The 24,416-nt window shown below is 38.6% G+C and overlaps 2 protein-coding genes across 2 annotated transcripts; both read right to left on the bottom strand.

The window, feature by feature from the left end:
* Positions 1 to 7,142: 7,142 nt before the first annotated feature.
* On the bottom strand, positions 7,143 to 23,265 carry LOC106868287 (uncharacterized). Its single transcript, XM_014913477.3, has 2 exons — positions 22,711 to 23,265; positions 7,143 to 10,673 (listed from the first exon to the last, which is right to left on the bottom strand). Exon 2 carries the CDS (start codon positions 10,348 to 10,350, stop codon positions 8,575 to 8,577), a length of 1,776 nt encoding a protein of 591 aa, XP_014768963.1. The 5' UTR covers positions 10,351 to 10,673; positions 22,711 to 23,265; the 3' UTR covers positions 7,143 to 8,574.
* On the bottom strand, positions 11,442 to 11,934 carry LOC149134051 (uncharacterized; the record flags this gene model as incomplete). Its single annotated transcript, XM_089358176.1, has 1 exon — positions 11,442 to 11,934. A coding segment is annotated over one exon (390 nt), but the record flags the coding sequence as incomplete, so codon positions are not given.
* Positions 23,266 to 24,416: the final 1,151 nt, after the last annotated feature.

Raw genomic sequence — 24,416 nt, 5'->3', positions numbered from 1 at the left:
AAGCCCACTCCACCCCTACATACTCCTACCACACCTTCCCATCCCACCCCATCCCTTACACCCTCTCCCACAGACCCCCACCCTCAGCCTAACCCACACCCCACCCGTGCTTTCCCCACCTCCCAACACCACACCATGCTACACCATACCACACAACACATCATAACACACCACCATGCATACCCCAGCACTGACCAATTCCAATCCCCACATTTTCACACCTACACATACACACATGCATACGTCAAGATCAGCAGCATTCTCTTACACATGCGCACCTTCGTTTTGGGATCACTACTACTTTGTTATCTCCTCTTCTTCTTAACTCTCCTTTGTGACAATTCTGTTCGGCATTCGCCATGATAGATCGCTAACCACTACACACATTTTTTTTCCCCTACTCGTTTCTCTCCTTGTTTCTTTCTCTGTTCCTTTCTGTGGAAGAGCATAGGCTCGAAACATTAAAGACTTTTTCAATTCCCCTGCGTTATACTAATACATCTATTTGTTTTCTACACCACCTGTTTTCGTTTGATGTTTTTTTTTGTGAATTCCCCCATGTGTGGTAAGTAGCTTGCTTACCAACCACATGGTTCCGGGTTCAGTCCCACTGTGTGGCACCTTGGGCAAGTGTCTTCTACTATAGCCTCGGGCCGACTAAAGCCTTGTGAGTGGATTTGGTAGACAGAAACTGAAAGAAGCCCGTCGTATATATGTGTATATATATATATGTATGTGTGTGTATATGTTTGTGTGTCTGTGTTTGTCCCCCCAACTTCGCTTGACAACCGATGCTGGTGTGTTTACATCCCTGTAACTTAGTGGTTCGGCAAACAGAGATCGATAGAATAAGTACTAGGCTTACAAAGAATAAGTCCTGGGGTCAATTTGCTCGACTAAAGGTGGTGCCCCAGCATGGCCGCAGTCAAATGACTGAAACAAGTAAAAGAGTAAAAAAGAATATGTATATATATATATGTATGTATATATACACACACACACACACATATATATACAGTATATAGATATATGCAGTGTATATATGTGATTTCGTGTGTTGAAGCATATTCTGTTGTGTCTGGAGAGAGTCATTCTCTTTTAGTGCCTTATAATTTAACACACTCACCAGTAAAATTTCCACTTCTTTTTTATTTTGCTGAAATTTTCGTTGCGTCTTGCAACCTTTTCATTAGTTTTGACTCTGTCCATTATTCACACTTAGTTCCTTTTTGTTTGTTTGTGCACATGTGTGTGGGTTAGTGTGTGTGTGCCTACACATGCATGTATGTATGCATGCATGTGTGTGTATATGCATGTGTGTGTATATGCATGTATGCGTGTGTGTGCATATGTATATATGTATGTATGTGTGTATTTTTGTATGTATGTATTCTGCATATTCATGTTTTCGTGTCCGTGTTTGTGTGTTTTTATGTATGTGTGTGCGTGTGTATGTGTGTATGTATATGTGTGTGTGTACTTCTGTCTCTTTGTGTGTGCATGTTTGAGTGTGTGTGTGTGTGTGTTTTGCATGTATGTATGTATGCATGTGTGTGTATATGCATGTATGTGCATATGTATATATGTATGTATGTGTGTATTTTTGTATGTATGTATTCTGCATATTCATGTTTTCGTGTCAGTGTTTGTGTGTTTTTATGTATGTGTGTATGTATATGTGTGTGTGTGTACCTCTGTCTCTTTGTGTGTGCATGTTTGAGTGTGTATGTTTTGCAACTATGTACCGTGTTTGTATGTATGGATGTGCATCTTCATATGTGTGGGCGTGTGTCTCTATATGTGTCCTTGTGTGAAGTAAAGTGTGCGTGTATAATAGGTCATGTGTTTCAGTCTCCATTTGTGTATGTGTGTGTATGTGCACTTGTCTATATATATATATACAGTATATATATATATATATGTGCGTGTGTGTGTGTGTGTGTATACAGTACATATATATTCCCAAACAGTTGAAGGAATCCGGGGTAGAGGTAGACCCAGGAAGACATGGGATGGTGTGGTCAAGCATGACCTTTGAATGTTGGGCATCACAGAGGCAATGACGAAAGGCCGAGACCTCTGGAGATACACTGTCACTGCGAAGACCCGACAAATAAAGTGAGTTCATGGCTGTCTCCTACACCAGTTTCGCATAACCAGCCCCAGCCCATTCAAAAGTGCGTTGGATCGTAGGACGACCTGCTGTGCTTACCTTGGATCGTAAGGCAACCTGCTGTGCTTGAGGAGACCTATTGAGTAAAGTACATCAACATCAAAATAAAAATCAAATGGAAATTCTAGTTGTGATACCTGTACCAATGGCACACAAAAAGCACCATCCGAACATGGCCGATGCCAGCGCCGCCCTGACTGGCTTCCGTGCTGGTGGCATGTAAAAAGCACCCACTACACTCATGGAGTGGTTGGCGTTAGGAAGGGCATCCAGCTGTAGAAACACTGCCAGATCAGACTGGAGCCTGGTGCAGCCTCCTGGCTTCCCAGACCCCGGTCGATCTGTCCAACCCATGCTAGCACGGAAAACAGACGTTAAACGATGATGATGATGATATATATATATAATATGTATACACACATTATATATAGGTTATGAGAGGTAATGGTGTCAAGAAGACCCAAAGATGTCAGGTAATGCTGAGTAAGTGCTATGGACAGAGTATAGTTAAGCTCCAGGTTCGGTGATTATGCGAATGAGGAGTCTAATGTCGGCCATATATCAGCATACGTATATATGAAAAATTATCAGAATGAGATAAAAATCCAAGGTTGTGAAAGATTTCAGAACATTTATAAAGAGGTCTTACAGCTGCTTCCAGAATATTTTATATATCCTTTCATCGGTGACGGTGTAAGAAAATGGTTAAGCAATAGTTATTCTAGAGAAGATATGAAATAGTGTGAAGTGGAGTAATGAAAACAGACGGGAGATATGCAGGGATATTGTATCTGCAGTTCCATTATTTAAGCAGAATGGTATACATATAAGTTTCCTGTAACTTGTATGTGAGTTCCAATAGTATTTAAAATTGCTCATTCCAAGCATAGAGTTTGTAAATGGTGTTATTGAATCGAGGGTTTTTTTGAAGTGACTTAAAAGTTGGGAATGTGTTTGTAAGGTCAAATCAAAAACAGGAAGAGAGGAAAAAAAAGTGGGGAGAGAGAAAATAAAGAAATGAAGAGAGGGAAAGTGTACTGGTTAGCAGTCAGTCAGGATAAATTATCAATTTATCCATATTTTGCTACACCGCTTAAATTTACATCATTCAATGACCATAATGCTTATGCTAACAATGCCGCTAACACCAGCTCCTACCTCCAGTAGGGGCAACAATCTTAACATGCTTGAATGTTTGAATGTTGTCAGGTCAGAACAGAGAACAGATGAAGCATGCCTAAAAAACAATCACAACAACCTCCCTCTTCTTTTCAGGCGCTGAATAACATCTCTCCTCCCCAAGCCCCACCCCGCATTCCCTTCCCAGTTTTCAGAGTTTGCACTGTCAATGTTGGCACACTGAAAGGTAGGTTGAGTGAGATTGTAGAGATGCTTGAAAGGAGATGGGTTGATGTATGCTGCATACAAGAGGTAAGATGGAAAGGAGCTTCAGCTTCTCACTGGCAAGGCACATAGGTATAAAGTCTTCTGGCAAGGTAACATGGATGGCATAGGGGTGTAGGCATACTCCTTGTGGAGAAATGGGTGGATAAGGTTATAGAGGATGTTAGGGTATGTGATAGAGTGTTTAAGCTCAGGCTAGTCCTGCAGAACAGCATGGCTACAATTATCTGTGCCTACGCCCCACATGCGGGCTACCAAATGATCAGAAGGACCACTTTTATGATACCCTTCTACAGGCTACCTCAAAGACGAGTAGCAATGACCTCATCTTTGGAGATTTCAATGGGCATGTTGGGCAGAAATCTGGTATCCTCACTGGTGTACACAGGGGCCATGGTATTGGTTCCCGGAATGATGAGGGAACTAGGCTACTGGAGTTCTGTGATGCATGTAACCTTTTAATCTGCAGCACTAAGTTTAGGAAGCCAGACAGCCACCTGATAAACTATCAATCAAGGGATTCTGCTAGCTAGATTGATTTCATCCTCACCAGACAGCAGGAAACAGGGTTGCTCTTAAATACAAGGACCCTCCCAGGTGAGGAATGCCCCCCCCCCCAGCATAGACTAGTTATTAGTGACTTTTGACTCGAGACCAGGAGGATGCCTAGAAGCAGACCAATCCAGAAGAGAAGGATTTGGAAGCTAAAAAACCCTTCACATGGTCAGAGATTTAGGGACATCCTCATCAAGAAATTTAATGTGAGGGAGGAGGAACTACAGTCCCCGGACATAGAAGGTAGCTGGAAATTCTTACGGGACAGCTTACTGAGTGCTACAGACCAAGTCTGTGGCTGATGCAAAGTCCCTTCCAGATATAGAGTAATATGTCTTGCAATATGGTCGTATGCGACCAAGTTATGTAGTAGTAGGTAAGTTAACCTCTGGAATACAATGTTTACAGTTTTAGGCAATGTATGTCTCCTTGTTTAGTAGAATGTACAAAGTTTCTGTATAATGGCATGTGGATGTTGTCCATTCTGATATAATGTTCAGACATCATGACAGCTTATATCTTGTATGGAAAACTATAGACATCACACATCTATATCATGAGATGTTGTCCACTGTGATATATTTAGAGATTATGAGTTTACAGCTAATTCTGAAGTTGCAAGTACAGACACTAGGTGTCTATATAGTGGAGCAGGAGTTACATTCTAGTATAGCAGGTAGTCAGTCCAAGAGTGGAGCCAGAGAAAGGAGTGGGGTTTCCTGGGGTTGTAGGTAGTGGTGTATGATATCAAAAAGGAGGTGAAGTGGAAAGAGTATCAGGCAGAAAAGTTAGAGGAAGGGGCTGAGGTATTGCTGTCCTTTAAATAAATCTCCAGTAGTGATAATAGTTTGAAAAAGTTAATTTTCCATATCCATGATTTCAAGTTGTCTCACTGCGATTAATTACCAGGAAGCTAGCACATTTAAAGAATCAAAGAGATTCAGAAACAGTATCTGCAATCTCAGGGGATTAAAGTACATTTTTTATATGACGTTGACCACTAACGTGGACATTCAATGTGCTAGAAATAGATCACATCTTGTGTCTAATAAGACCTAAATTGTTCTCAATATGAAATATAGCGTGATACCAAAACGTAAGCAGGCAAGACATTTAAAATCACCGAAAAAGGAACATTTTTAAACAGAAGATTGTTAAATTTTGAAACCGGTCCGTTTAAGAATGTTCCTTTTTCGGTGATTTTAAATGTCTTGCCCGCTTACGTTTTGGTATCACGCTATATTTCATGTTGAGAACAATTTAGGTCTTATTAGACACAAGATGTGATCTATTTCTAGCACATTGAATGTTCACGTTAGTGGTCAACGTCATATATAAAAATATATATATATATATATATATATATAGAGAGAGAGAGAGATAAATAATTCAATAAAGAAGAATGTAATTCACACCCTCTAGAAAATAAATATATCATAAAAACCTTATTCAAAAAATCAATAAAATATATAAAAGAATAACTAGTAAATGGTGTAAAGTTAAAACAAAAATTATTAAAGAGATTTTAAATATAATTGAGGTATTCATTAGAGATAATAAAAAATATAATAACATTTTTTGTAGTGATAATTTTGGAGTTGGTTACTCTACTACTAATAATGTTGGTAATATTATTTCTTCTTTAAGCTGAATAAGTTTTACAAAAACAAATCAAGTAATTATTCCAATAATAATAATACAGACCAGAACATAATTGTACATGTAGAGATAAAAATAAATGAAAATTTAATAATAACTGTAATTTGGAGGACGTAGTATATAAATGTGTAGTGACTTTGCTTTATGATAATAGTATGAATGGTTATAATTTAAATACTATTTACATAGGGTCGACTTCTAACAAAATTAAATTACGTGTGGCTCAACATGTGAATTCTTTTAAGAATAGAAATTTAATTAATTCTACTGGCCTTAGTAAATATATATGGGAACTAAAATCTAAAAATATTATGCACAATTTAAATTGGGAGATCGTTTGTAAGGCTAAATCTTAACGAATAGGTAGTGCTTTTTGTTTATTATGTACTAATGAATTTAAGGAGATATTATTAACTGATAAAAAATTAATTCCCTAGATGAACAAAAAATTAAATGCAGACATAAATTAAATTACTTATATAAGTTTAGCTGAGTTGTGTATTTATATGAACCCTAATTTATGTTACTAATTGTTGTAGTTGATTTGTAGTAGTAGAATGTGTATAAATTAGCATGAGATTATAAAGGATATATTACATATTTAGAATAAAATTAAACTAAGATGTTTATAAAATATATAAATAAATAGATTGAATTATTGTAATTTAGCTTCACTTATGTATATAATATATAATGTATTTTACGTATTTTAGATTTAAGTTATTTAGACTTTAGTATTTTTAAGTAAATGATATACTACAGTTTATTTTTTCCTTATTCTCACATCTAAAATACATTAAGTCATCTTAACAGTTTAAATACATATTTCTATCTCATTATTCCATAATTTTTTATTTACGCCGTATTTTCACGCGATATATTTTGTATAAACGCTAAGTTCTACATATTACGTTTGAAATTTTAGTTTACAGCAATTCTTCGATAAGTTGTGTTTTTATTTTAAGAAATATTGTTAAATGCTTTTCGATTATTTATTTATTTATTGTTAAAACAAGTATTTTTTTTAGATATTTAGTATAAGTTACAATACATACATTGATTTTTAAAATTATTTTTATTTTATTTTAGACTCGAAAAGTGACTATATTTTTGAATAGATTTAACTGTAGATCAATTTGATTATTAATCGAATTGGTTATAGTAGTTGTCCACATGTTTTATACTTTCAAAGATATGTTAAATAAGTGACCTTTTAGTTGAAAAGCAAGTAAGAAGTAGTGACAGGAAGGACATTCAGCTGTAAAACAATGTCTCAATAACAAATTCATCTCATCCATGCTAGCAAGGAAAAACAAAGGTAAAAAAAAAAGAATGACAACAAAAAAAATCATTGACAGTGAGGAGGAATTGCATTTATTCTGTCTAAATTAAACAAGACCATTGTGCAAATGTATTTTTGATGAGGCTGATGTATGTTTTGTATTTTTTATCCCTTTACTATCTAAACATCAGGTCTATACACCAATACCTTTCCAAGGCGTTTGTTATTCAGAAGTTGGCTGTGTATCTGAAATGATCCTATATCATCTGACTTCTTTATTGTAGCTGAATATATGTGACTTTATATTGCTTGAACTAAAGCGAACTTCAACAGAGTTCTTGTAATCAGTGTGGTTTGCAAGAAAAACCATGTCTACTATGAATAAGAACCATCTAGCTATATTCATGGCTACGTTGATACTAAAGAATAGATTGAACCACACAATCGTACTATTTCCATGCTCAATAGTTTGAGAGGAAGATGGTTTTATAGAACATACTTTGATTATGGCTGATGCCTTTGTACATATAAATCGTCTCCCTGTTCATTATATGGAATTAGTACTGTTCTCTAGAGTGTAAATTTATAGGTAACTATTTCGAGGTATACACTTTTTGTTTTCTTAAGATTTGATTTACTAAATATTTTAATGAGTTTCATTCTAATTTTATTCAAGTCATGCCTTTTTCTACTTACTGGGTTTTTGCAAGTATGCTTAGGATATAACAGACCACGAAGTCTGCAATTTTCACTCATCAAAACTATCTATAGGCAAGTTATTGATGGTAGGCTATTTTTCTTCAATCAGTATTATAGAATCGGTTATTTTCAGACATTACTGATTATACAGTTCTATATTTAAGAGATGAGGAATTATGTACATCTGACGGATATTTGTCCTCATCTTGCTTGTTGTTAACACAACGTTTTGGCTGATATACTCTCCAGCCTTCATCAGGTGTCTTGGGGAAATTTCGAACCTGGGTTCTTATTTCTAAAGTATTTTTCGATATTATTATTATTATCAGGTCACTGCCTGGAATCGAACTCAGAATCTTGGGGTTAGTAGCCCGCGCTCTTAACCACTACACCATATGCCCGGCAGTGATCTGAATAATAATAATATCAAAAAATACCTTAGGAATAAGAACCCAGGTTCGAAATTTCCCCAAGACACCTGATGAAGGCTGGAGGGTATATCAGCCGAAACATTGTTAACAACAAACAAGATGAGGACAAATATCCATCAAATGTAAATAATATTCCTGATTATGTTAATAGATTGTTATAATTGTGTACAACTTAGCAAAATGTAGCGTCACAAGAGAAGAATCCCACATATTAACAAGAAAAACTCTAAGAGGAACTGCATTACATCCCCAATATATCATTGTGGCTATATACAATAGTATTGGGAAGTTAGTTTCAGGCACAGCTATATCTCTTTTCTCTATGAATGTGTTTATAGGTTATATATTAATATAAGATGATATTGGAAGTGTCAGTCTTCTGTAGGAATACATACATGCGCAGCTAAGTGAGATTTTTTAGAGAATGATTTACCACAGATAACACAGTGATATGGCTTCTCTCCTGTATGAATGCGTTTGTGTTTAGTCAAAGTACTATTTACAGTGAATGATTTACCACAGATATTACAGCAGTATGGCTTCTCTCCTGTATGAATACGTCTATGCTTAGTTAAGGCACTTCCTTCTGAGAAAGATTTATCGCACACATTGCAACAATATGGCTTCTCTCCAGTATGAATGCGTTTATGATTAGTTAAGCGACTAGTTACAGAGAAAGATTTACCACAGATATCACAGTGATATGGCCTTTCTCCAGTATGAATCCGTTTGTGAATAGTCAAGTTACTGCATCCAGAGAACATTTTACCACAGATATTACAGTGATAAGGCTTTACTCCAGTATGAACATGTCTGTGTTTAGTTAAGGCACTTCCTTCAGAGAATGTTTTACCACAGATATCACAGTGATATGGCTTCTCTCCTGTATGAATGCGTTTGTGTTTTGTTAATGTACTATTTACAGTGAATGATTTACCACAGACATCACAGTGATATGGTTTTTCTCCTGTATGAATACGTTTGTGAGAAGTTAATCCACAAGTTTGTGGGAATGATTTACCACATATATCACAACGATATGGCTTTGCTCCAGTATGAATGCGTTGGTGAGTAGTTAACTGACAACTTAGCGAGAATGATTTACCACAGATATCACAGTGATATGGTTTTTCTCCGGTATGAATGCGTTTATGGTTAGTTAAGTAATCATTTCGAACAAATGACTTACCACAGATATCACAGTGATAGGGCTTCACTCCAGTATGAATACGTTTGTGAGGAGTTATTTCACTACTTACAGAAAATGATTTACCACATATATCACAGTAATATGGCTTCTCTCCTGTATGAACACGTTTGTGGCTAATTAAGGCACTTCCTTGAGAAAATGATTTACCACAGATAGCACAGCAATATGGCTTCTCTCCTGTATGAATACGTTTGTGACTAGTTAACTCCCCACTTCGAGTAAAAGATTTACCACATATATTACAGTGATATGGTTTCTCACCTGTATGAATACGTTTGTGAGTATTTAAATCATTTTTTTGACAGAATGATTTACCACAGACATCACAGTGATAGGGCTTCTCACCTGTATGAATACGTTTGTGAGTAGTTAATGTACCATTTTCAGAGAATGATTTACCACAGATATCACACTGATAGGGCTTCTCCCCTGTATGAAGGTCTTTGTGTTTAGTTAAGCTACTGCTTTGAGAGAATGATTTACCACAGATATTACAATGATATGGCTTCACTCCTGTATGAGTACGTTTGTGCTGAGTTAAAGCACCTTTCTCTGAAAATGATTTACCACAAATATCACAGTGATATGGTTTTTCTCCTGTATGAATGCGTTTGTGTTTAGTTAAGGTACTCTTCACAGAGAATGATTTACCACAGATATCACAATGATATGGTTTCTCCCCTGTATGAATACGTTTGTGAATAGCAACCTCATCATTTCGAAGGAATGATTTACCACAGATATCACAACAATAGCGTTTCTCTCCAGTATGAATACGTTTGTGAGTAGTTAGATTACTTTTCTGAGTGAATGACTTTTTACAGATATCACAGTGGTATGATATTTTCCTCATCTCTTTCAGATTTTCATCAGGAAAATCTGTTCTAAGCAACTCTGACTTGCATTTATTTTGGTTGTCACATAATTCATTTTCCATAATTTTTCGTCTATCACTACAGTATGCAAATACTGTTCTTTGTTTTTTTATATTGTATTCTAAGTAAATATTTTTACAACAATTGTGTTCTTTGTGTCTTATACTGTTGACAACAAATTCATCTTGTAAACATTCCAGACAGTGAAGTGGAGATAGTTTGCAAATAACTTTACTTTGAAGAAATCTCTCTCAGTAATTCTACCAGAGATTAATGAAATAAAGGTTTATATGTCCTGTATAGTATATAGCATCTACCTTTAGATGATAAATATTGATGAAGGATCATAAGTTAAAAATACTGCAAGGCAATCTCATTTGTTATTCTGAAATGAAAACAAAAACAAAAACTATAAGATATAAGGAATATTTAAATAGTATTTAACAGTAAAATATTTAACATTTCTACATTGATAAACTGTAAATATAAACATTTACCTGAACAGCTGAATTGAGCCAATTTATCCATCTCCTTACTAGAAGGTAGGGTGTAACATGAGGGTAATTTGAGTGCATTTTTAGCAAGGTGAACCATCACATACAGCTTTCTTATCATAGCATTATATTTAAAGCTAAATTAGTGTTGATTAAGATAACCTTATTAAAAGTAGACTATTGTTGTTCTGACCAAGGTAAAACCTAATTAAGCAAACTTATGATAGAGGCACCTCAACTATAACCTGCTCTCCTTTTTAAGACAACCTTTTATTGTTTACGCATTTCAGTCTGCAGCTATGCTGGAGCACTACCTTGAAGGGTTTAGTCAAACAAATCAACCCCAGTACTTATTTTTAAGAATGGTACTTATTCTATCAATCTCTTCTGCTGAACCATTCTGAAGACAAATCAACCAATACCAGTTGCCAAGCAGTGGTGGGAGACAAACACAGGTGCACACACACACACATATATACAGGGGTTGGACAAAATAATGGAAACACCTAGCATCATAATTTTGAAATATCTATAAAAACCGTCATAAGCTTGTTTATTTGCATGTTTTTTTTTATTTATTCTTAGTGTTGCTTAATATGTTTTGCTGTTTCTTTTCAGATATCACCAGTTAAAAGGTAATTAAAATTTACTAAAATGCCAGATCTATCAGACTTTCAAAGAGGTCAAATTGTTGGTGTTCATATGGCAGGCACTAGCCTGACGTAAACAGCCGAAATGTTTGGTGTATCAAGAAGTACTGTCTCAAAAGTAATAACAGCCTTTGAGAAAGAATGATTTACCACAGATATCACACTGACAGGGCTTCTCCCCTGTATGAAGGTCTTTGTGTTTAGTTAAGCTATTGCTCTGAGAGAATGATTTACCACAGATATTACAATGATATGGCTTCACTCCTGTATGAGTACATTTGTGCTGAGTTAAAGGACCTTTCTCTGAGAATGATTTACCACAAATATCACAGTGATATGGTTTTTCTCCTGTATGAATGCGTTTGTGTTTAGTTAAGGTACTCTTTACAGAGAATGATTTACCACAGATATCGAAATAAACCTCCTCATTGTAACAAAACTCTAGAAGAAAACCAAAACTTTCAGATAGGGACTGTCGGACTCTTATGCAAATTGTTAGAAAGGATCACAAAAGTACAACTCCTAAAATTATTGCAGAGCTTAATGACCACATCAAGAACCCAGTTTCCACAAAAACTGTTCGTTTTGAGCTGCACAAAGTCAGGTTTCATGGGAGGGCAACAATCAGAAAAGCACTACTTTCAAAAACAAACATTGCAAAGCATTTAGAGTGGAGAAAAAACCGACAGAATTGGTCCCTAGAGCAGTGGAAGAATGTTATTTTCTCAGAAGAGTCATCCTTTACCTTACTTCCAACCACCAGCTGAGTATACAAGTGGAGACAGCCAAAAGAAGCATTTGACCCAGACTGCCTTCTTCCAACTGTTAAACATGGAGGAGGGTCTGTGATGATCTGGGGGGCTATATCTTGGAAATCCGCTGGCCCAATGGTGTCTCTTCATGGCAGAATTAATAGTCAAGACTATTTAAGCATTTTATCTGATCAAATTTATACTATGCTTGCGGAACTGTTCCCGGAGGGAAGCACAATCTTTCAGGATGATAATGCACCAATTCACACAGCTAAAGTTGTTACTGAATGGTATGAGGAACATTCTAGTGAAGTTGAACATCTTATCTGGCCACCACGGTCCCCAGATCTCAATGTTATTGAATGTTTATGGTGCATTGTAGAAAAACAAGTAAGGAGTCAATATCCTCCACCATCATCACTACAAGAACTGAAGACAGTTTTAATTGAAGAATGGACAAAAATTCATTTGGAAACAATTAAAACTTTGTACGAGTCGATACCTTGTAGAATTCAAGCTGTAATGGTTGCTTTTTGCATTCCACTGGCATGGGTGCCATTTACCACTTGGCTTGAGTTTTTTCAAGCACAGCAAACGTTACAATCACTTATCACCAGTGTTAGGCCTAACATTCGAAGATCATGCTTCACCACCTCATCCCATGTCTTCCTTGGTCTACCTCTTCCACAGGTTCCCTCCAGTTACAGATCAGCACTTCTTTACACAGCTGTCCTCATCCATACACATCACATCACCATATCAGTGCATTCATTTCTCTTGCACACCACATCTGATGCCTCTTATGCCCAGTTTTTCTCTCAAGACATTTACGCTGTTGTACAAGCATACTGACATTGCACACACAAACATATATATATAATGAGCAGAAAAGATAAGGTTCTAACAAATGACTGTTTAATATGCAGAAAAGGAGTAGATAGGAACTCCATATGCTGTAATCAGTATAAGCTACGGATGCACAAAGCTGTTGTGGGATCACATGGGGCTAACAGAGAAAGCAGGTTTTATAATTGGAGCTGCACTGGGACCATAAGCATTCAGAGTACACCAGAAATATATTCTCTTAAATGCCTGATCAGTACACAAGCACCAAATGTATAGCAGAGAGAACAGGCTGGAAAAGTTCAGGGAACTATTACTTCTGCTAACAAAGGTCTTGAAGAGCAGAGGATAGAAGCCAATGGGCTAATACTACACAAACATGTGTATGTATACTGATGCAATAAACTAGCAATGAAATATACTTTGATTCCTAACACTATAGTCCAAAGATACAGCCAACATATGTACAGAAATAAGAAAGCACCCATAAAACCTTAAAGTATAATAGGTTGGATATTTACAGTTAACATGTTAAAATTATTATAGAGAGAGTACTTTAATGTATTTTATATTCTTCATTCAGTGTGGTTCTATTACTGTAATTACAAACTACAAAAGTGACTGGTTATTGTAGTTAACACTAAGTTACCTCCAATCCACCAGATCTATTATGATCAAGTGTTCCAGTGATAAACACTATACTCCAACATAATTTATCTTGGACGACATCATGCAATATCTTCTTCCCTTTCTTTAATTGAAACCATGATGAGGACAAAGAAACATTTATTTGAGTGCCATGCAGTAGAACACAGATGGAGATTGACTGTGAATTAAATTCCTGTAATAGAAAGGTTTTAATCTCTATTCTCACCGTTGAGATACCAAATTAACTTCATTGAATCAAGAAATATCATGAAGCAAACACAGGGGATTGATAAATTAAGATGAAAATGACACCCATCTGTTTTAAAGACCTAAATTAACACAATTTCGGTCCCATAAAATTACATACAGTGTAGATTAGTTTTGAATTTTCTGGTGTATACAACACGTAATTGCAAGTGTCAACTAAATAAATTATTTAAACCACAATCCAATGCTTTCCCATTGCTTTGATGTCATCCACATGCCTATTTCACCTGCTACCTCAACAACATCATTTGCTACACCATCCCGCTACATTTGGTGACTCAGACGAAGAATGACACTCTTCACATCACACATCACTAAATCAGAACTGGAAAATTGCTGCGGTTAGTCATCACATGATGGCTTTACCAGAATACAACCCAGCGGTGAACTCAGCTATGGTCAACATATCATTCCAGGCAGCGATTCCTTCCACCAATCCTTTCCTTTCATCGTCCAGTGCTTCAGAAATTTCCGACTTGTGTTCATTGGTGGCGCAGTAGGCATCACAGATACAAGCCCTATCACTTGGTACCCTGCATTGAAATAACAGCCCATGGCGTCAATTTGGTAGATGGTCCTGAAGCCTGAGTGCCACCCATAATTCACAGGAATTATTGGTACCACTGAAAATTTGGAACACGGGTGCAGAAATGCATGACTCTATGCTCATTTTCAGCATCCTATTCGGGAAACAACACAGCGAGGAATTGAACACGATGGAAATTCCTGGCTCTCACCCACAAAGTTGCCTGTTTTTTTGTTTGCAATCATGTAACAAGCATGTGTTTCCTTATTGACAATGGTGCGGAAGTCAGCATAATCCCTGTTTCCTGCACTTCAGGCAAAAGAAAAGAGACACCAGTCTGTCTTCAGGCAGTCAACCACTCACCAATTCCAACCTATGGTGAACAGTCCCTAACATTAAACTTAGGACTATGCCGCACCTTCCAATGGGTATTTGTCATTGTTAAACTACTGACCCCTATATTAGGAGCCAGTTTCCTTCATCATTTTGGTCTCCTGGTAGGGTATAACCGCTTGTATGGCCACAGTCAGCTCAACCATTTTGCAAACAATGACAACCCATCACAGTGCTATCCTTAAAGAATACCCGAATGTTGCTCGACCAGTATTCCATAGTCAGCCTATCAAGCATGAAGTCACCCACCACATCAAAACCCATGGTCCACCTGTTGCTGCACAACCCCAAAGGTTACCACCAGATCGTCTCAAAGCTATCAAGTGAGAATTCTAGCACATGCTCGACCTTAGAATCATCCGCACCTCTAGCAGCAACTGGTCTTTGCCAATACACCGTTCCTAAGAAGTCATCAACCAATTGGCGAGTTTGTGATGATTATCAATCACTAAATAACTGCACTGTACCTGATGCATATCCTGTTCCACTCCTACAGGACTTTGTTAGCTCATTGCATGGAGCTTGCATCTTTTCAAAGATCGACTTTGTGTGAGCTTACAATCGAATCCCTGTAGAACCTGTGGATATTCCGAAGACAGCAGTCACGACACCCTTCGGAATGTTTGAATTCCTGTGTATGCCTTTTGGTTTACACAATGTGGCACAGACCAACATGTTATAGACACAGTTACCAGAGTTTGCCTTTTGTCTATGCATACATAGACGGTGTGGCCAATAGCTCAGACGAAGATCAACACCTCCATCTGCTATTCCAACGCCTGAGTAAATATGTTATTGTTATCAACCCCAGCGAGTGTTCATTCAAAGTTGCATTCCTTCATTTTCTCAGGCACATCGTTGATAACGATGGCATTCACTCACTTCCTGAGAAAGTCAAAGCCATTGTTAATTTGACACCACCCACATCTTTCCACAAATTGCAGGAATTTCTTGGCTTGGTAAATATCTACCAGAGATTTTTTTACCCCACTGTACAGAAACAGTCCAACCACTTATAGCGAACATGCAAAAATACAAACATTGCCCTGAGTGAAGAACAACTTGCCTCTTTCGCTGCCTTGAAAAAAGTGTTATCCAACACTACCATGCTGGTGTATCCTAAACTAGATGCCCCACTGTGTGTACTAGTTGATGCATCCAATTCTAGAGTTGGTGGTGTACTCCAACGACTCACTGACGGCATTTGGCAACCTGTATCCTTCTTCTTCAATCACTTAAAATCTGTCGAGACTAAATACAGTACCTGCAGTCAAGAATTACTGGTAGTGTATCTCGCTGTCAAGCATTTTCCACACATGCTGGAAGGTCACGTTTTCTCCATTTATACTGACCACAAACTGCTGGTTTATGCCTTTAACACTAAGCCCAATCATCACTCACTCAGTAAAATCCGACATCTAGACTTCATATCATAGTACACAACAGACATTCGCCACATCAAGTGTGCAAACAACTCTGCAGCTGATGCCCTGTCACACACGGAACTTAACGCTATCCACACCATTGCCACCACTGATCTCCAGCAGATTGCAGCTGATCAACAAGATGATGAAGAACTTTTACAACTCCGGAATTCATCATCTCTGAAATTTCAACAATCACCGATACCCTTTGCTACAAGCTATATTTGATGCGACACCTCCACTGGTCATGAACGTCCGTATGTGCCACAGAAACATAGACGTGCCGTTTGCATTCCCTGGCACATCCTGGTTCACAATGTCCACACCAACAAATAAAAACAACTTGTTTTTTTCTCGTGGTTGTAAATAATTTATACATACATAACCCAAGTGACTCTGCATCACCCACATACAAACCAAAACAAAACAAAGAACATTTTGTATAAAAAAACATTTTTCTATATCAACGAAAAACATTTTTTATGAACATTGTTCTGCTAATTGAACTGACTGAATATTTCACCATTGAACTTTTTCCATGAACATTTTCATTTTTCTGTAAAATTACATTTCCTTGCATGTACATATGTTTTGCTTTTTACATCACACCTGTATGCTTACACACTAGCACCACCCATATTTTAATGTGTGCTATCACTTGCTCTCCACGCCACTGAAAGACAACTTACCTCTAGTGGGTTGCATAATCAATAGAATTGCCTTTCTCTTTCAACACGCCAACATATTACATTTATACTTTTGCCTAGGCATATACACATTGCCTAACATATATTGCACACACCAACTCTGAACATTGCTTTTTAGCTTTATATTTTTATTTTTCATTTCTTTCACTTCCCATGTTTTTGACATGTATTTATTTGTTTGTAAATGACAATGTATCCATTTATCTGCATTACACACAAAATTACACATTTTCAATATCACACGCATCTGTATTGTTTGAGCTTGGTGGCTTTCTCACTAGAAGTGGGGTAGTGTAAAAACTAACACCTCCTTTTTCAGAGCTGAGATTCGAAACCGAATCTAAGGATTCTCGCTCATCTGATCCACCACTGGCCAAACAGGCATGAAAGAAATTTCTTTGTTCTGTTAAAAAGTGATGAATGGATTCCCCTTCAGCTTATGACCTGTGCTGTGTCATTTAAGGTTCAAGTGGACAGGAGGCAACTTACATAGGTAGAAATTACTTATGTAGTACGTACTGTCCTCTATCTTATCTGCATCTTGGAGACTTCGTCGTAGTATGGCAGCGGAGAAGATTTTTATTTATTTACGGCCTCAAACATCTCATACCTTTCGCGCTTTAGTCTGCCCTCTATTATTTATCTTGTTTCTCTCCATGAAATTCAATTGAATTCAGTTTTTGTCTTAAATTCATACTTATTCATTTTCTAAGCTTCCTAAATTCATGCTACGTATATATTCTATTCACCTAGATTTCATTGCTCTTTTAAAAATTACGATTTATGCATTGTTGTCTCTCAAATATTTAAAATCTACGATCAAGAGCCCTATCTCCTCGCTGATGGTACACCCGCCCTCCCACCCCCTCCACCGGAAGTGCATTCCTCTGTCATCCTGTCATCCTCGGCTGTCTCCCGGAACCCATCTAGCGGCCTTGGCCATCCTCTCCCCTACCTTTGGGTAGCGCATTAAGTTTGAGTAATGTTTGCAGGTTGTAGGTACTGTTTTGCTTATGAATTCTTCCAATTGCAAGTTTTCTTTTCAGGTACACGACACTGCTTTCCCCCTTCCCAGGCTACAGGCCCACACCCCCAACACCCATACTGTTAGGATTGGCACTCTCAACGTCGGCACGCTGAAAGGTAGATCTGGTGAAATTGTTGAGATGCTTGAACGGAGACGCGTAGATATGTGCTGCATCCAGGAAGTAAGATGGAGAGGAGGTTCTGCGAGGTTCCTCACAGGCAAAGAACACAGGTACAAGATTTTCTGGGCAGGGAACACTGACGGGGTCGGGGGCGTAGGAATACTTCTAGCGGAGAAATGGGTGGATAAGGTAATCGAGGTCGTTAGAGTAAGTGACAGAGTACTTAAGATCAGACTAGTGCTTCATCATAGATTAGCCACTGTAATCTCAGCCTATGCACCTCAACCGGGGCTACCAGATGGTCTGAAAGACCAATTCTATGACACCCTCTTGCAAACTACCTCGTCGACGAGTGACAGGGACCTTCTCTTTGTGGCTGGAGACTTCAATGGTCATGTCGGACGTCGTGCTGGAGGCTTCCATGGCAGACATGGAGGCTATGGCTTCGGTTCCCGCAACGAAGAGGGAACCAGACTGCTGGAGTTCTGTGATGCAACCCATCTTATGGTCTGCAATACCAACTTCAGGAAACCTGCCAGTCACCTAGTCACCTACCGCTCCGGCAGACACTCTAGCCAAATCGACTAAATCCTCGCCAGAAATAGGGAAAGAGGGCGGCTTATAAATGCCAAAACCTACCCAGGCGAAGAATGTACCCCACAACATAGATTAGTAGTTAGCGACTTTGGGATCAAGGCAAAATGGGTGCCCAGAATTAGACAGGCTTGGAGGAGAAGGGTGTGGAAGCTTAAAGACCCTGCAAATGGACAGAGACTTAGAGACAAGTTACTTGAAGCATTTAACAAAATAGAAGGGGATATAGCATCATACAACGTGGAAGACAATTGGAGATTTCTGCGGGACAACCTGTTGAAAGCCACCGACCAGATTTGTGGGTGGTGTAAGGTCCCCTCCCGACCCAGAGTAACGTGGTGGTGGAACAAGGAGGTAGACAGGGCTACTAGACAAAAGAAACAGGCTTGGAAGGACTGGAAGAATGGTGGTAGCAGGGAATTGTACCAATGTGCCAGAAGGGAGGCTAGGCGACAGGTTTATTTAGCCAGAGGGGAAGCAGATAAGAAAAGATTTGCCAATGTTCTGCGCCGTGAGGACCAAAGACTCGAGGTATTTCGTGTTGCAAGACAGTGTAGGACAGAGAATAGTGATGTTGTAGGAGAGAAATGTATTCGCATGGATGATGGTACGCTTGCACTAACTGAGGATGCAAAGAAAGAGGTCTGGAGATGCCACTACGATAGATTGCTTAATAAAGAGAATGAATGGGAGGAAGAGAGCCTGCCGTATGTCGACCCAATAGAGGGACCAGCTATCCGAGTTGATAGTACCGGGGTAGATAAAGCAATTAAGAGTATGAAGACCGGGAAAGCCCCCATCAGGAATCACTGCAGAAATGCTCAAAATATCTGGCAGTGTTGGCTATAGCCTAGTCACCCGTATTACGAACCAGGTGATACACGAAGGAGTCATACCCAATGACTGGTGTAGCAGCATCATAGTCAACTGCTACAAAGGTAAAGGTGACGCTTTAGATACAAATAATTACAGAGGCATCAAGCTGTTAGATCAGGTTATGAAAGTTACAGAGAGGGTCATAGCCCAACTAATTAGGGAGCGAATCAATTTAGATGAGATGCAGTTTGGGTTCGTGCCAGGTAAAAGCACTACTGATGCCTTATTTCTAGTGAGACAGCTGCAGGAGAAATACCTAGCTAAGGATAAACCTCTGTACCTGGCTTTCGTTGACATGGAGAAAGCCTTTGACAGGGTCCCCCGATCCCTTATCTGGTGGTCAATGAGGAAACTTGGGATAGAAGAATGGTTAGTGAGAGCTGTGCGAGCCATGTACAGAGATGCTGCCAGTAAGGTGAGGGTTGGAAATGAGTACAGCAATGAATTCCGGGTAGAGGTAGGGGTCCACCAAGGTTCCGTCCTCAGCCCCCTCTTATTTATCATAGTCCTCCAGGCAATCACAGAGGAGTTCAAGACAGGTTGCCCCTGGGAGCTCCTCTATGCTGATGACCTTGCCCTAATTGCGGAGTCACTATCAGAACTAGAGGAGAAGTTTCAGGTGTGGAAGCAAGGTCTAGAATTGAAGGGCCTTAGAGTCAACCCAGCTAAAACCAAAATCCTAATAAGTAGGAAGGTAGATAAAACACAAACCCCTTCAGGTAGATGGCCCTGCTCAGTATGTAGAAAAGGAGTAGGTAGTAACTCTATAAGATGTACCCGGTGCAAGCTATGGACACATAAGAGGTGCAGCAACATCAAAGGCAGGTTAACTAGCAAGTTAGTTTTTGTTTGTGGCAGATGTTCAGGTGCAATAAAGACTGTAAACAAACAGGAAACAACTTCTATCTCATTCCAGGGTGAAAAACTAGAGGTAGTCGATAGCTTCCGCTATCTGGGTGACCAAGTTAGTAGTGGGGGTGGGTGCGCTGAAAGTGTAGCTGCTAGAATAAGAATAGCCTGGGCAAAGTTTAGAGAGCTCTTACCCCTGCTGGCGACAAAGGGACTCTCACTCAGAGTAAAAGGCAGACTGTATGACGCATGCGTACGAACAGCCATGCTACATGGCAGTGAAACATGGGCCGTAACTGCTGAGGACATACGTAAGCTCGCAAGGAATGAAGCCAGTATGCTCCGTTGGATGTGTAATGTCAATGTGAATACCCGTCAGAGTGTAAGTATCTTGAGAGAAAAGCTGAACATTAGAAGCATCAGTTGTGGTGTGCAAGAGAGACGATTGCGCTGGTATGGACATGTGGTGAAAATGGATGAGGATAGCTGCGTGAAAAAGTGCCACACCCTAACAGTTGAGGGAACCCGTGGAAGAGGTAGGCCCAGGAAGACCTGGGCTGAGGTGGTGAGGCAAGACCTTCGTACATTGGGCCTCACCGAGGCGATGACTACTGACCGAGACCTTTGGAAATGTGCTGTGCGTGAGAAGACCAGGCAAGCCAAGTAAGATCGTTGCCAGTGCCCCTGGACTGGCTCTTGTGCGGGTGGCACACGAGATGCACCATTTTGACCGTGGCCGTTGCCAGTATCGCCTGACTGGCTCCCGTAGGATTTTCGAGTGAGATCGTTGCCAGTGCCCCTGGACTGGCTTGTGCGGGTGGCACATAAAAGACACCATTTCGAGCGTGGCCGTTTTCGTGCGGGTGACACGTAAAAGCACCCACTACACTCTCTGAGTGGTTGGCGTTAGGAAGGGCATCCAGCTGTAGAAACTCTGCCAAATTAGATTGGAGCCTGGTGTTGCCATCCGGTTTCACCAGTCCTCAGTCAAATCGTCCAACCCATGCTAGCATGGAAAGCGGACGTTAAACGATGATGATGATGATGATGTCCTAGCTGTCACAACCATTATAAATACAGTCAGACATACAACAGGAGGCAGACAGCCAACACCAGACGAACGGTCAGGAGACAAGCAGACACCCAGCAGTTAATTTGCAGCAGTCAAGTAGCCAACATAGAACCGCATATTCAGCATGAACGACCCAACATAGTAGCAGTCGCAGAACATAGACACTACCAAATGACCAACACAAAACATACCCGGTTCTACCTCATCACATCGACACAGTATTTCCTGTTTATTTTCTACTTCGCCAACCCGAAGCAAGTTGGTAATATCATGTAGTGAATTTTTTAGTGTATACAACACGTTATTGCAAGTGTCAGTTAAATAAATTATCTAAACCACAATCCGATGCTTTCCCATTGTTTTACTTTGATGTCGTCCACATATTTTTGTTTTAATATTATACTTTTACTTTGTTTCACACATACCAGCAAAAACTCTAACGTGTTTTTTTTTTTTTTAGATGAATTTATCGTTCGTTCTCTCTCCACACACTTCGTTACCACTAACTTCTTTAACCTCTGCATTTTCACTTATTCATTTCAAACTTTTCTGAATTGTCAGTCTAATGTAAGCCACACTATCTCGAAAACGTATTTCTGCAAAATGTAATCTAAAATTATGGGTAAAGAAAGAAATAGCAAAAAATATTTGAAAATGGGGTAGGGGTGAAATTTCCGAGGGTTCCATCCACCGGACTCAAAAAAAGGGTTTTGTAGCATATTAGGTCACCAGAATTCAGTCAACGAAAAAAAAAAAAATTTCCAATGATTCCGGGATATGGGGTGAGGGTCCGGTTTCCCACCCACCCCTTTTTTTTCCAAACAAAAATAAGGGGCTTGCAACATATTAGGAGGTCAGGATACTTGATTCCACACAAAAAATCCGAGTTTTTTTTTTCTTAGTGAAAATCGTGCGGGTGAAAGGATCAAATAATACCGAAATGTGTAGTTATGCCCCAAAATATATAATGCGCCTCCAATGCTATTATGTTTTTTCATTTCTAACTCCTATATCCTGAGAGGAAATAACCATTTTCTAACGTTAGTTCTTTTCATTGTTTTCTTGAAGGAAATATCTTTTTCTACTTCTGTAGACATAATTACTACTGTATCTTCATAGTTCAGAGTTTTATTATTTACACACATTATTACAGTTTGAAACAAATCTCAGTCAACTTACCATTTTCAGGTGTAAAAATGACACATTGTGAGGTACGTTTTTAGCAAGTTATCATAAAAACGATCTCATTGTTAGATAGGAGTTTTCAAAGGTTTAATCAATTTCATGTCACAGATGCTATCCAATGGACTATCTACAAAATATAGCCACAGATTCGTAACTGGAAGTAGGTAATATGTCTTTAGCCATAGTTTCGATGCAGAGTGTGCGCGCGCGCGTATGTATACGAGCTAAGGTGGTGAATTGTGGAGTCATTAGAATCAATGTAGCATATATTACATTCTTCCCAGGGTATAAAACAAGAAAAATTCATCGCTGTACTACTTATGCATCATATATTGTAGCCGCATTTGGCTCTAACGTTTCTAAACAAGCATTTATGCTACCATGATCGACAATGATTTTCCAGGAATATGATTAGGATTTATGATTATTAAAGTATTAGAGAAATACCTTCCAGTCGTAAAAGAGAGGAGTGATTACATTTGATTATCATTGATAATAGTATTAAGATGTGAATAAACGCACGCGCAGTAAAATCCTGTACCTAGTTACAGCAATAGCAAGTAAACCACGGTATCCATACAAACTCGATGAGGAGGGGAGAGAAGATTAAACGCAAGATTCACTGTCAAATCTCATTCTCCTCTCATTAATTTCTGTTTTGACAAGCTACATTTAATTTATCATACCCATCTCCACCTTTCATTTAGAGATCACTTCATCACAAGATGTTACGAAAATTCATTCTTATCTACTTTTTTTCATATTATATTTTGAGCAGCAGCGGATCTACGGTAAAACTATATCTTACACGTATCGCGGTCTTCTGTCTTCAAATATAGACACATTTTGTTATCTAGACGAAGATACACTCAAAGTGAAGTAAAATATCGAATGACTAATTTAATATAGTTATAACTAACATACCCGTGTCGTCAAAAACACCAACAGCTTTACAAATGATAGTAAATGACACATCAAAACTATGTGAAAAACCATTGATAAATATCAGCAATCGAATAAATACAGAATTGAAACACTTGAACAATCAGATACAGTTGTAACGTCCCGGATGGAAATATTGTCACCATATATTATATACGAAGCAGCCACTTTTCCATGCTTGCATGGATCGGGCACAACCTTGACATGTTCCAAGGAAAGTAATATTTCACTATACCCAGGTATAGAATATTGGAAACAAAGGATACCGCTTGCATGACAGACACACTTGCTTACAACTATCACGTGATGTCAAGGCACAGAGACAACAGTAAAACATGCACATGCACACACATTTGTATATATCGGAAAAATTCAATTGTCACTGATAGTGACTGAGGGTGCTGGGTAGCACCTATATTGCTAGAAATTAGAGTTAAAACCCTTAGAACTGCAAAAAAGTACACTTTCATGTACTGACAGGGGAGATAACCGTTCCATAAGCGAAGCTAGAATCACTGGACTAGACTAGTTTCGTCTGTAAATTGCGGACTCATCAGCAGTAACTACTCCATCGCCAAATGGACACTAAATCCAGACTGTCACTATTCTTTTACATGCTTCAGTCATTTGACTGCGGCCATGCTGGAGCACTGGCTTAAAGGGTTTTAGTTGAAGAAATCGACCCCAGGACTTATTCTTTCTAAGCCTAGTACTTATTTTATTGATCTTTATTGCTGAACACTATATATATTTACCAT

Source organism: Octopus bimaculoides, chromosome 9, assembly GCF_046866305.1.
Source record: "Octopus bimaculoides isolate indiv1 chromosome 9, ASM4686630v1, whole genome shotgun sequence".
NCBI lineage: Eukaryota > Metazoa > Mollusca > Cephalopoda > Octopoda > Octopodidae > Octopus > Octopus bimaculoides.
Note: the sequence above shows the minus strand (reverse complement) of the source record. Positions and strands in the feature narration are given on the sequence as shown.